The sequence below is a fragment of the Seriola lalandi genome, unplaced genomic scaffold (genome assembly GCF_002814215.2).
Source record: "Seriola lalandi dorsalis isolate HSWRI2012SDOR001 ecotype SW California unplaced genomic scaffold, Sedor1 jcf7180002054208, whole genome shotgun sequence".
Classification (NCBI taxonomy): domain Eukaryota; kingdom Metazoa; phylum Chordata; class Actinopteri; order Carangiformes; family Carangidae; genus Seriola; species Seriola lalandi.
Window position 1 is genome coordinate 499,263 of NW_019524761.1, and position 12,140 is coordinate 511,402.

At 43.8% G+C, this 12,140-nt stretch overlaps 1 protein-coding gene across 1 annotated transcript in view; it reads left to right on the forward strand.

The window, feature by feature from the left end:
• Positions 1-12,134, forward strand: part of rab2a (RAB2A, member RAS oncogene family) — a 24,240-nt gene extending 12,106 nt beyond the window's left edge. The window contains exons 4-8 of the mRNA XM_023404057.2: positions 754-836; positions 1,668-1,760; positions 4,034-4,145; positions 8,898-8,966; positions 12,000-12,134. Coding sequence (XP_023259825.1) covers positions 754-836; positions 1,668-1,760; positions 4,034-4,145; positions 8,898-8,966; positions 12,000-12,095 — 453 coding nt within the window. The 3' untranslated portion in view covers positions 12,096-12,134. The remainder of the gene's footprint in view (positions 1-753; positions 837-1,667; positions 1,761-4,033; positions 4,146-8,897; positions 8,967-11,999) is intronic.
• The last annotated feature ends 6 nt before the right edge of the window (positions 12,135-12,140 follow it).

A 12,140-nucleotide genomic window follows, 5' to 3' on the forward strand; every position in this document is an offset into this window, starting at 1 on the left:
GTGGGTGGTAAGAATTTCTAGATAGTGAAAGGAGTCATAGAAAGAGGAGATTTATGGAGAGGGAATGAAAAGATGAGAGTGGAAGAGAGAGAGTAGAGGAAAGGCCATGGAGGAGGGCGAGCGAGCAGACAAGGTGACCCGGTGAGCTGGACTCACTGGCAGGTGTGGTGCTACAGGTTTAATCCACACAGCGCCGCAGCCGCAGCCGATGTGATGCGCCATTTTGTTTATAAATAAGAAAACGGAGAGTGGAGACACACGAGCAGAGAGAAAGAAAGGAATTGTGACAGATACATGGAGAAAGAAAGAGAGAGATTCTCCATTGTGTCCAATTATAGGCTCTGCTCTGTCCTGTCCTCTCTCCAGCTGACTGAAAACCCGGAGCTGGACTCTGCAGGATAATCAGGACTGGTACAGAGCATGTGTCTGACTAGACTGCAGGGTTAGGACTCACAGGGAACCGTGACTGGAGCCCGAGTCAGACTCAGCGTCGTCTGTGGTCGATTCAGCTATTCAAATTTCACTTTCCGTTTATCAATAAATCAATATATCAATATAACTTCATGCTACGACTCTACTAGAGGAATGGATTTGGTGATGGTGTCTTACATGTCTGTTCAACCAGGCTGAGATCTGGTGATGTTGACCCCTCCCTCATTTTGCTCATTTTTCAGGTTTGTCCTTTAACATATCACCTCTGTGTGTGTGTGTGTGTGTGTGTGTGTGTGTGTGTGTGTGTGTGTGTCTCTGCAGGCTGGTCAGGAGTCGTTCCGGTCCATCACCAGGTCTTACTACAGAGGAGCTGCAGGAGCACTGCTAGTCTATGACATCACAAGGTAACAGCCAATCAGATCAACACTCTGTCATTTAGAAGTAGGATGTTATGAAAACACCGTGTCCTGAAAGAGCTTAAAAACTTAAATATCTAAACTAATATATACCGCCCAGTTCCCGCCTTTAGGTTGTGAGCATGTTGTGACAGGGTGAAATGTTTTTCAGGTTTTAATAATCCACACATAGAAAGATAAACACACTGCAGATATCTCCAGGTACGCAACCATTGTACACACAGTATTATAAATAAAACTGACAGGAATGATCCAATATTCAGGATATGTATTGATGCCTGTCAAAATCATTCAAACAATATTATTTCTAGTCTTTATAAAAGTCTTATGACAAAAAAAAACAAAAACACACACGTTATTAAACATTAAAGACAGATGGGAAAGAGAGGGAAACCTTACAATACCCAATGAGGATTGATTAGATATTAGATGTGTGTAAACTCCAGTGGAAATGCAACTCTCGCCTTTCTGTGACGGAAACAGGAAATTCATTGTTACCCAAAATATTTCAGAAAGGATATTGTAATGAAATAGATATTGATCTGAAAGATAAAGATGTAGGTGTGTAGGCACTCATCACATTCATGGCATCAAATTAATTAATTTAATAAATAAAAAAACTCACTCCTATGCTTTCTACAACACGGACAATCAAGTCAAAGAAAAACAACAAACACATACTGTTTAGTGTGTGTGTGTGTGTGTGTGTGTCTGTGTGTGTGTGTGTGTGTGTGTGAGGACAGGTGCTTGGTCTGTGATGTTTTCAGTTTTACAAAAAGTATCGTCAGACTGAAACCAGAAATGTGCTTGTTTGAACAGACGGGACACCTTCAACCACTTGACGACCTGGTTAGAGGACGCTCGCCAACATTCCAACTCAAATATGGTCATCATGCTCATCGGCAACAAGAGGTGAGGTCCCGCTCGGTCCAGATGCATCAACACGCTCTGCTCCACGCAGCAGTGACAGACATTTGTCCGAGCAAGCTGGGAAGCCGTTATGTCTGCACCCGGTCTTCAGTCTAAATGAAATATCTCCACACTAACTTTAGAGAAATGCATTTTTTTTTTTTTTTTTTAAATCAGATTTACATCAGGAACGAAACTCTGCAACAAACCTGCACTCTCTGCTCTCTGTGGCCGAGGCTGCACAACACGGGGTTGTGTAAGATAAAGTTATGTCAAAAGAGTTCTGTTGGCGTCTGTTGTTGCAGAATCCTCGAAGCGACAGTGACTTCAGAAAACATCCAGGCCGCATTTCATTTTAAACAGATAAGACTGACGTTTATTTTCCCAGTAGTCTACGCTGTATAAGCCACAATGATGACGTGAAAACATGTTTGTTTTTGTTTTATATCTTTGCAGATGTATTAAAAATTACAAGCTGAACTCTCTCATGTACAAAAGCACCGAGACACTCGAGCGTTTTCAGCAGGTTTTATTGGTTTGTATTTGCCAGCTGATGAGCAGCGCCTGGTGTTTGCCAGATGTAGAACTTGGAGTTCTGCTTGTGTCTCATCCGACCAGAGAATCTCTTTCCTCTAGTCCTTAAGATGCAGTCTGACAACAGTCTGGCTTCTGTCCAGTCACTTCACCACCATGGATAGAGAGCTGCTGAGCTGGTCGTCGTCCCTGCAGACGACTTCTGAAGGTCCGTTAGAGGGACTGTTGGGTTCTTGGTCGCCTTCCTGACCAAGACCCCTCGGTCAGGAAGAGTCCTGGTCCTTCCAAACTTCTTCCATTTCACAATTATCGAGGCCACTGCGCTGCTGGGAACACTCAGAGCTTTACAGATGGTTTTAAACCCTCGTCCTGATCAACGCTTTCCCACAGTTTTATCACACAGAGTTCCTTAGACTATGTACCATCAGTTCAGTTCAGTCCAGTTTGTGGAGCTCCAGTGAACTCTGTCATCACTGCTCTAAGATTTACGCTCGGGACACACTGCATGTGCATGGCGGCTGCGTCGTTGCCATCAATACTCAAATGTTGGATTTCTTTTTATTATTAACATTATTTACCCTCGATCAGAGGAAGACACAGAGGGAGAGAGAGAGAGAGAGGAAACCAGTAAAATACTGCCCGCACGCCTCAGGCTTGAAAAATGGGCAAGACGCCGAATCTCCACGTCACGTGACGCAGCTGCGAGGTGCGAGACACGCGTGTCATGCAGGCAGTGTGTCCGCTCTAACCCGTTAACATGGGCGCTGAAATGAAAACCAAGACGTTCAGCAGCTGCCACACACACACACACACACACACACACACACACACACACACACACACACACATCCAGTGAGTTCCTCAGCCTGTCAGTATAGGTGTAAATACTGTGTAATTCTGCGTGTTATTGTAGATTGGAAACTCCTCCTCGAGTTCCTGAAACCTCCAGACAAAACAGAGGACATGACCTTCTCAGGCAATCTGCAGGTGTCAAAAAAACTACATTTAGTTTCCTCCAAAAAGTCATTGCAAGGTTTAAAAAGTCTAAAATTTACTTTAAAAACAAAAAACTCTTCAATATTTTCGCATGTCTGGCACAGGAAGGGTCGTTTATTGTCACATAATGGTCAAGTGTCAATGTTAGGAAACTTGAATGAATCTTGAATTTTCCAGTGGTTTCCTTTTGCCTCAAGCGCCTCAAATCTAGAAACATGATTTATTTTGTCATTATAGGTTATTGACTTTAGATTAATGGGCAAAAATTGTATTTTATTCATTTGAAACTAAATCTACAACATGAAGTTTTCAAAAAGTGAAGCGGTTTGAACACTTTCTCCTGTCAAATCTAAATGAGGAAGTTCACTTCTGCACTAAACCTCAAGTAGTTATTGACAAAACAGACGGCTCACGCTGTACCAGAGGTTACGAAACAGTGTCATGGGAGATAAAGAGAAATTACACACATTACGTTAAGAGAAAAAATGCTGTTGTTGATACAAACACCTTGAAGCTAATGCAGGTTGACTCGTACATCTGTTGGTAAATTAGCTTCAGCGTTAATTCTGCATGGAGAGGTTGGCCAGGTAGCAGCAGAGGGCAGCAGGTCACAGTCATCTCTACCTGCTGTTATCTGTGGTATGTCATCATGAAGGGAAGCGTTAGAGAAAACTGGTCATTTCTCCCCGTGAGAACGTCAGTGATCGTGTCCTGAGTCGTCCTCTTCTGCAAATGTGTGTTTCCAGTGACCTGGAGTCGAGGAGAGAGGTGAAGAAAGAGGAAGGTGAAGCGTTTGCCAGAGAACACGGCCTCATATTCATGGAGACCTCAGCCAAGACTGCCTCTAATGTCGAGGAGGTAATAACACACACACACACACACACACACACACACACACACACACACACACACACACACACCCAATGCTTTGATTCGGGCTACATTTCAAAAGTGACATGTTGTTTTAAAATCTATCTTGAATGTGATCTTCTCCCTGCAGGGCAACACTAAACAGCTTTCTCCTCGCATATCAATCTTTTCTCATAAGAAGGGCGACACCAGAACGTCACACACATTATCTGCTATTTCACAGATATCAGTGCTGCCTGTTGACATCTGTAGCTGCAGTTAGTCATCTGGGTTTTTTTCTTTTTTTATTTGGAGCACAATGCAAGCTTTAAACGAATCCACTGAGGACTAATAATACATGTTTGAATGTGTCATGATTGATGGCAGGAAGTGTTTATAATCACCAAAACCCTCCGGAGGCTTTGACTGTGTTTTGTCTTCAGCAGATTATTGAAGAGGGTTGTAGATAGAAAGTTAGATCCATGGTTTGTCCCACACTGGCTGCGTATTAAGAATGAGCAGTTTTAGTATTAGAAGTGAAATTTAATTCATATTTTGATGATTTAGTGACTTTTGTTCTAGTGCCACCATCAGGTCAAAATTTCAATTTCTTTCTTTTTTTCCGCCTTTTTGAAATGATTACAAAACAAGTGAAGACAAGAGTAACACAAATAGATTGGACCTGAACACGTAAGAGAAAAATACGAAAAGAGAAATTGGAATAATGATAATAATGTAGAGGGTATCTAGTAGAAAAATAAAATGGCGTTGAGGTATATACATGTATGAGGAGCGTTCTCCTCGGCCTGCTATGAGGAAAACACTGTTCAATACTGTGATAAATAAACAACACACTGCTGCTGGGGGGGGAGGGGGACACTGTCTCAGTCTGTAGTTATAGGTTTAAAAAAGTTTGTCAAATGAAGCTGCAGTCCAATCACAGACAGTTTTCCTTTTAGCTTGTTCATAACCGTTCACTGTTAGCTCAACGTTAGCTCAGCGCGTTACACTCGTGTAAAACAAACCACAAACTGAAAATGTGTCGTTCCTACGTGTTTAAATCACAGGCCGGTGTGATGGAGGACGCTAATCGCCTTTTTACTCACCAAGGTTGTGATGACACTCACAGAGCTACGACCGTAGTTGTTGTCAACTCCAGTAAACCAAAACACGGTAGAAGTTTATTCCCACACACAATTATAATTTAAAAAATAAATAGATAAATAATAAGGAGAAAGAGGGAGTTGCGTATGTGTGGTGTGTATGTCTGTTGACTGGGGGGCGGTTACACTGATTATCAAATGTTAGCATGCTAACATGCTAAACTGAGATGGCTAACATGTTAAGCGCTACACCTATATATGAGCTGCTGCTGTGAAGACGTGCAGCCTCACAGAGACACTAACATGCCTGTGGCTCGGTCTTGGATAAGATGTCAACACTCCGTGCGAGCATTTACAACAGAGTGAGTCTTCTTGATGCTGGAAGGTTAACACAGAGGAGTTTTGCACCCTCCTTCCTTGACTTCTCGTCTATGAGCGTGCTACACCTCCTGGGGGCTCAACACTGAATCCAAGCATCCCAGAAACACCCCCCGCTGTGTCGTCCTGGCCTGCTATTTCACAGCCCGGCGGGGGTCTTGCCTCTTCATCCGACGCCAGTGGCTGCTTCTCTGCTGCCTCCGACGTGGCTTTAATGTCCACGCTCTGGCCTCTGATTCCCAGCTCTCTGAGCGAACAGGCGGTAGATGTTGCAGACTCCTCCCAGGGTACGGAGAGCTCAGTGAGCCGACCACAGCGCTGAATCGAGCAGCGATCCCTGGAGGAAGTGACGTCAGCCAGCGTCTTCCAATCACACACACTGAGCGTTGGGTGATGCACTTTAGGACTTAGTTGTGATGCCATGTGTCATGTCAGACGGGGAAGGCTGGCAGGGAGCGATCGCCTTTCCTTCATGGCCCTCACATCCTTCCAGCTGCTCTTCCTCCTCTCCACTCTCTCCCACCGTGTCAGCTGTCCCTAAGGAAAACCTCCTATAGATATAAATATATATATTTGATGCGTCTACAGCAGGGCTTTTGTGTGTTTCTGTTAGCGTGGGTATCTGGGCAGTTTATCGTCTCATAATTGACAAACTTAACCCTCCTGCCCGTTTTATGCTGCTTATCTGGATCCAGCTAACATGAACGAATCATCTCTGTAGTAATTATTGATATATTCTGCTGGGAAGCTCTGAAACCAGAGACTTTTGGCCATGAAACGGGTATAAAATTTGATTCTGTGTGGTGGCAAAAAGGTCGATTTAACTTGTTGAAGCATGTGAGAGCAGGAGGTGCTGCAAGATCCACAGACATCACACACAGTGTCAGCGTTGGCCTGTTGTTCGTGGTTCCCGGGTGTCAGTGACCATTAAATGACAAAAATTTTCAAACATTTTATTTTTAGCCTCCACCATCTTACCTACTGCAGTTCAATGTTTTACCTCGTAGGAAGTCAAACGTTTCCCTCCCTCTGGACTGTCCTCGCACTCAGAGCTCCACCTCCTGTTGAGCGTTTACCTGCAGCAGCACAGCTCGCCGTGCCGGAAGCTTCACCTCGCCAGCGTCACATTAGCACCACGAGCCACAGTTAGCAGAGGGAGAGCGTGAGCTGCTCCGCCTCTCGCAGGGACACACCCCTGCTGTTGTTGTGTGTAATGAATGCACGCCATTGTCCTTGGGGACCCCTTTCTCACTTACCCAGTCACATAAATAATCCCATCCTACACAGCACAGCGTGCTAGCCAAGGGCGCCACAGTGTGCCGTCGTGCATGTGTGTGCGTGTTTACTGATTTTTTTTCCTCCTCTTCTTCTCTAACCTCTTGCGTGGCCTATATCATGCAAAATCAGACCCCCACACCGCTGTGGAGTTGAGCTCTGAGGTGCTCTGGGGTTAAGATGAGGGGGGAGGGGTGTGTGTGGCGTGTGTGTGTGTGTGTGTGCGTGGTGTGTGTGTGTGTGTGGTATGATTAATTTGTCTCATTAGTGTCCTCTGAATCCTCCTGATACCGCTCCTCTCCTCCCTTCCCCTCATCTCTCCTCGCTCCATCCCTCCTCATCCCATGACGTCCATCATTTGCTTTTTACCTCTCTCCCATCCTCCGTCACCTACTCCCCCCCCCTCCCATCCTCCATCCGTTTCTTCCTCCCACCCCTCAACCAACGCGTCTTCCTGTCTTTTCCCCTCCATGTCTCCCTGCCCTCCTCCTCCTCCTCCTCCTCCTCCCTCTTATCCATCATCTCCTTTTCTCCAGCAGTATATCAACCACTTATAGTTCATACATATTCATAACCCCCACCCAACCTCCAGCGGCATCCAGCAGCCAATCAGTGCGCTGGCTTTATCATGAGGGTCTGTGGGTGGACACCAGGGCTGATGGGATGGTCCTTAGAGAGAGAGAGGGAGGAGAGGGAGAGAGAGATTCCTGTAAGCATCTCCTCATCCTTTATTCTTTCCTTACTTCCTTGACACCTTATTCTCAGCTTCTACTCGTTTCTTCTTTTCTCTCTCTCTCTCTCTCTCTCTCTCTCTCTCTCTCTCTCTCTCTCTCTCTCTGATACTGTCTGTATTTTCTCACTGATCTCATTTTTTTTGTTTTACATTTTACTCCCCGTTCTCTTTTTTCGCTGCTTTCAGCTCTTCATGCTCTTCTCCTTCATCTTCTATAAACATTTTCTCTTCTCCTGATGTTTTACTTCTGTTTCTCTCTCTCTCTCTTCCTATCATTTACAGTCCACACACATCTGAACTTAATATTTCAGTTATGGAAGTGCATGAAGACGTGAATGAACGAGGGATGCGGGGATGTGTTGAAGGGAGGAAATAGGACAGAGTTAACAGGACAGGAGTCTATTTCCGACAGGGTGTCAGATCGGAGTTCAGGACGTATTTTCAGTTCTAAACGATTCCACTTAAGGATCACACATGTTTTTATGGCCTAAAAAAATGTGTGTGTGAAGGCAGTTAGATTTGCTGTTTCATTGTTTCTCCATAGACGTGTGTGTGTGTGTGTGTGTGTGTGTGTGTGTGTGTGTGTGTGTTGTTAAGTCCAAACGTAACATTTTAGATCATCTTCCTTCTCTGATCTGTTTTTTGTTGAAGCAGAAAAATGGGACAAGACAATAACATTAAAGACCCTCTGATTAAAATCAAGTGTTTAACGTCCATATGATGTTTTTTATCTCATACAAGACGAGATGAGTGACATAATCACCAGCACCATGACTGAGTGTTTCCACCTTGAACTGCAGTGAACCAATGACAGTCTCTTAAAAACAGATCCAGGGTTTCATATGTCACAAACCTAAGGAACCAATCCTGTCACCTTGTGGGGGCGGGGCTAAATAAACCTGAAATCTTGTCAGTACACACAGAGAGAGAGAGAATTAGCATTAGCACAACTGCTAACACTGTGTCAGCTAGTTACAAACTAACAAACAACATAAACAAATAAAAAGATGCTAACTGTGCTAACCGTTCTGAAAAGATGCTAAGGGGTTATCACTCATGCGTAAAGGGGAAGAGAGATATGCTATATGAAGCTGTGGTTTCATCGGACAGAATTTTAACCACCCAAACACCTGCAGCTACACAAACTGATGCTGGTTTTATCTCTGGAAGCTTTTCATGACGTTTCTTTGACGTCATGCTTTGGTTTCTGTCCTGACATATCTAGTGTGGATTGTGGGACGTTATGAACACTGGTGTGTGTCTCTTTCTCAGGCTTTCATCAACACAGCCAAGGAGATCTACGAGAAGATCCAGGAGGGGGTGTTCGATATCAACAATGAGGTAAGATGTGCTGATCCCTCCCTCTCTTCCTCCAGAAACCTCTTCATTCTCGCTCTTTTTCTTTTTTCTTTTCTTCTTTTTTTTCAGGCCGTCTTCTTCCCTCTTCCAGCCTTTGTTCTCCTCTTTCTCCTCAGTGTGGTTTTCCTGCAGTGTGTGTGGTTTGCCACGCTCCCTCTCTCCTCAAAAAGAGGGGAGGAAAAAAAAACCCTCCTCGCTGCTTCGTTTGACTCCAGCCAAGCAAAACTCCCTGCGCACCTCCTCTCACCTGCTCTATTTTCCACACTATTCCTCTCTCGCTCTCTCTCTCGCTCGCTCGCTCTCTCGCTCGCTCTCTCTCAGCATCTGCCAGCTCATAAATTCCACACATCCCACAAGGTCTCAATCATCCTGTAAGAAAACAAACACGTCAGCCAGTCGCTCTGTAAGCCGTCTATGCAGCCAGTTAGTAAGTTTGCTATCCAGTCAACCAGATGGTTATCTTCTTAGTGAAACGGCTATCCAAGCAGGAGAGTCCAGACACCTGGACTGTCAGCAAGTCCAAGTGTTGGTCTGACAAAAATGCAGTTTACCTGTGAAAACGTGTCTTAGGTTGTTTTCATAAAGACATAAACACCTGAATATGTTTCTATGACTTTCGGACCCCGTTGTACCCGTTAACCAGAGGAACTGTATTTCACGTATTTCAGGTGTTCAGCTCAGTTTTCCACTCTGAGACAAACACCAGCTGAGCAGCAAAACACAGGAAACAAACAAGGAACAAACACTTCAATTCAGAAATGATCATTTACGTGTCTGCTAGGGTTTTGCCGAGGGACTATGATATCAGTTATAGATGGTCACGATTGCTCACGTCTTACAGACAGTGAGATACAGACAGCCTTTGTATTTAATCAACCAATCAATCAATCAGATTCAGTCAAAGTGGTAAAGATAAAATAATAAAATGCTAAAAGAGAGGAGATGTTTGGAAGAGAATAAAACCAAAAATTAAAGTAAACAAATAACACTCAGAAAATAATCATAGAATAAAATACCAGTTTAAATAAAATAAACAGATAAAGTGTGTTATCTGTTTCAGAGAGTAGTTACAGGGTAAATCTGGCCCCTGGTCCAGACAGTGAGTAGAAATAGTTGAGTCAGACAGGAGTGGAGTTAGCCAGCCACTCAGTGTTTATGCTCTTAGTGAGAGTAAGATGGAGTGAAGGCCGGCCGGCCAAACCACATCAGCTGACTGAGAGAGAGACACAGAGAAACAGAGAGAGAGAGAGAGAGAGGGGGAAGCCCCACCAGAAATGTTGGCAGCCACTATGAGAGAAAACTCTCACACACACTCAGACACACACATGGCCTCAGCTCAATAAATGTGATTTAAAGGCATACAGTGTTTCCCAGAGGCACTGCTGCTACTGATTGTAAGAGGGGGAGTTACAGTGAGAGCGAGAGAGATAAATATACACAGAGAGAGAGAGAGGAGGGGGAGATGATGAAACACAGAGAGGGAAAGTGAGCACCACAGAACAGAGAGAGAGTTGAAAGAAGTGCATTTCTCTCTCTTCTTTTATAATGTGTCTGTTTTTTATGTTGTTTTTCCCGGTGTGTTGTTGGTGACTCCTTTACCTTTGTGCAGCACAGGAGCACCTGTTGTTTCCTCTCTGATGTGATCTAATAGAAACCCCTACATGCGCCGAGCAGCGTTCGTCTCACCATGAAAGCAATGACACACTCATTCTCTGGTGTTTGTTTTATTTAGTCAGTGATTAGAATCACGTTTTCTCCTGTCATGATGATTAAAGCCGCCTGAGCTTGACTGTAATTGGGTTTATTAGTTTGGAATAAAAATCAAACAAATCACATAAAAATAACAACGAACTGAAATGTGCAGGAAGAGGGAAATAATTATTCTTTACCTCTAGATAATATGAAACAGTGGATGCCCCTGATCGTTAAGCTCCTGTAGTGGAGAATGAAAATACTTGTATCCAGTAACATGCTAACGAACTGGGAACATACAAGTCCTAGTCAGCCACACCAGCCCACAAGAAAGCTACACGACTGGTGTTTGTGGGACCTTATTCATACATGCACTCACACTTTATAACTGTCCAATCATTTCAATTTGCCACGTGTTGACTGCAGATTCACCGCAATTTGCAACAGCAAAGGGTCTGAATACTTTTGTAAATCAAAAATTTCAGTTTTTAATTTTTTTTATTTTTAATTTGCGAACAATTTAACTGTGTTTTGTTGATTGATTGGTGAACAGAAATGGCAAATTTACAAATTAAGATTCAATTAAAGTGAAAGGGACTGAATGTTTTCTGAAGATTGCCACATATTTCTAACAGGAACTGGTGAGTTAAAAAATGTTAACCAGTTGAAATTTTAATAAAATGTTTTTGGAGAAGAAAGTTTTTTTTATTTAGAGTTTAGAAAACATTTCTCTCTGTATGAGAAGTAAAGATAGATTAAAGCTCTCTCAGGCTTCTCTAGAGCTCTACTAACAACAGGTCAGTCAGCCAATCAGAAGAGAGGAGGCTCAGAGCCTCTCCTCTGATTGGCTGACTGTTTTCTGACTGATCCAATAAAAATACAGCAGATTTCAGGTAAAAACACTCAGAGAAACCAAATCCTGCAAGGTTTGGATGGTGGGTCCAGGTGGGCGGGGCTTGGTGACTGCTTTGTTGTGACATCACAAAGTTCCAGAAGTCCTGACGGCTGGTTTTAAGGCTCAGTTTCTGAATACAGGCTGTGTGCATTTCTCTGTGGACTGAGGCTTTGATACAATTCACAGTATTAATATAGAAGCTAGAGCTGATCTATAATCTATAATCACACTACACATGGACACAGACCTTTACACTGGAGGAGCTTTAAAGAACAGACAGTAACTTTCCTGATCAAACCAGCAGATTTAATTATCATTACTGTTATAATCTGTTTTTCCTAAATGGTCAATCTGAGGAATTTTCTTCTGTGATATTTTATGTTGTAACCCGTTTCCGTCTCTTTGTCTCCGTCTCTGTCTCCACACAGGCTAATGGTATTAAGATTGGACCCCAGCACCCTACCACCAACTCCACGCTGACCGGTAGCCAGGGAGGCCAACAGGCTGGAGGGGGCTGCTGCTGAACCCCCAGAACACACCTCCTCCTTCAACCCCAACCCCCTCCCCCC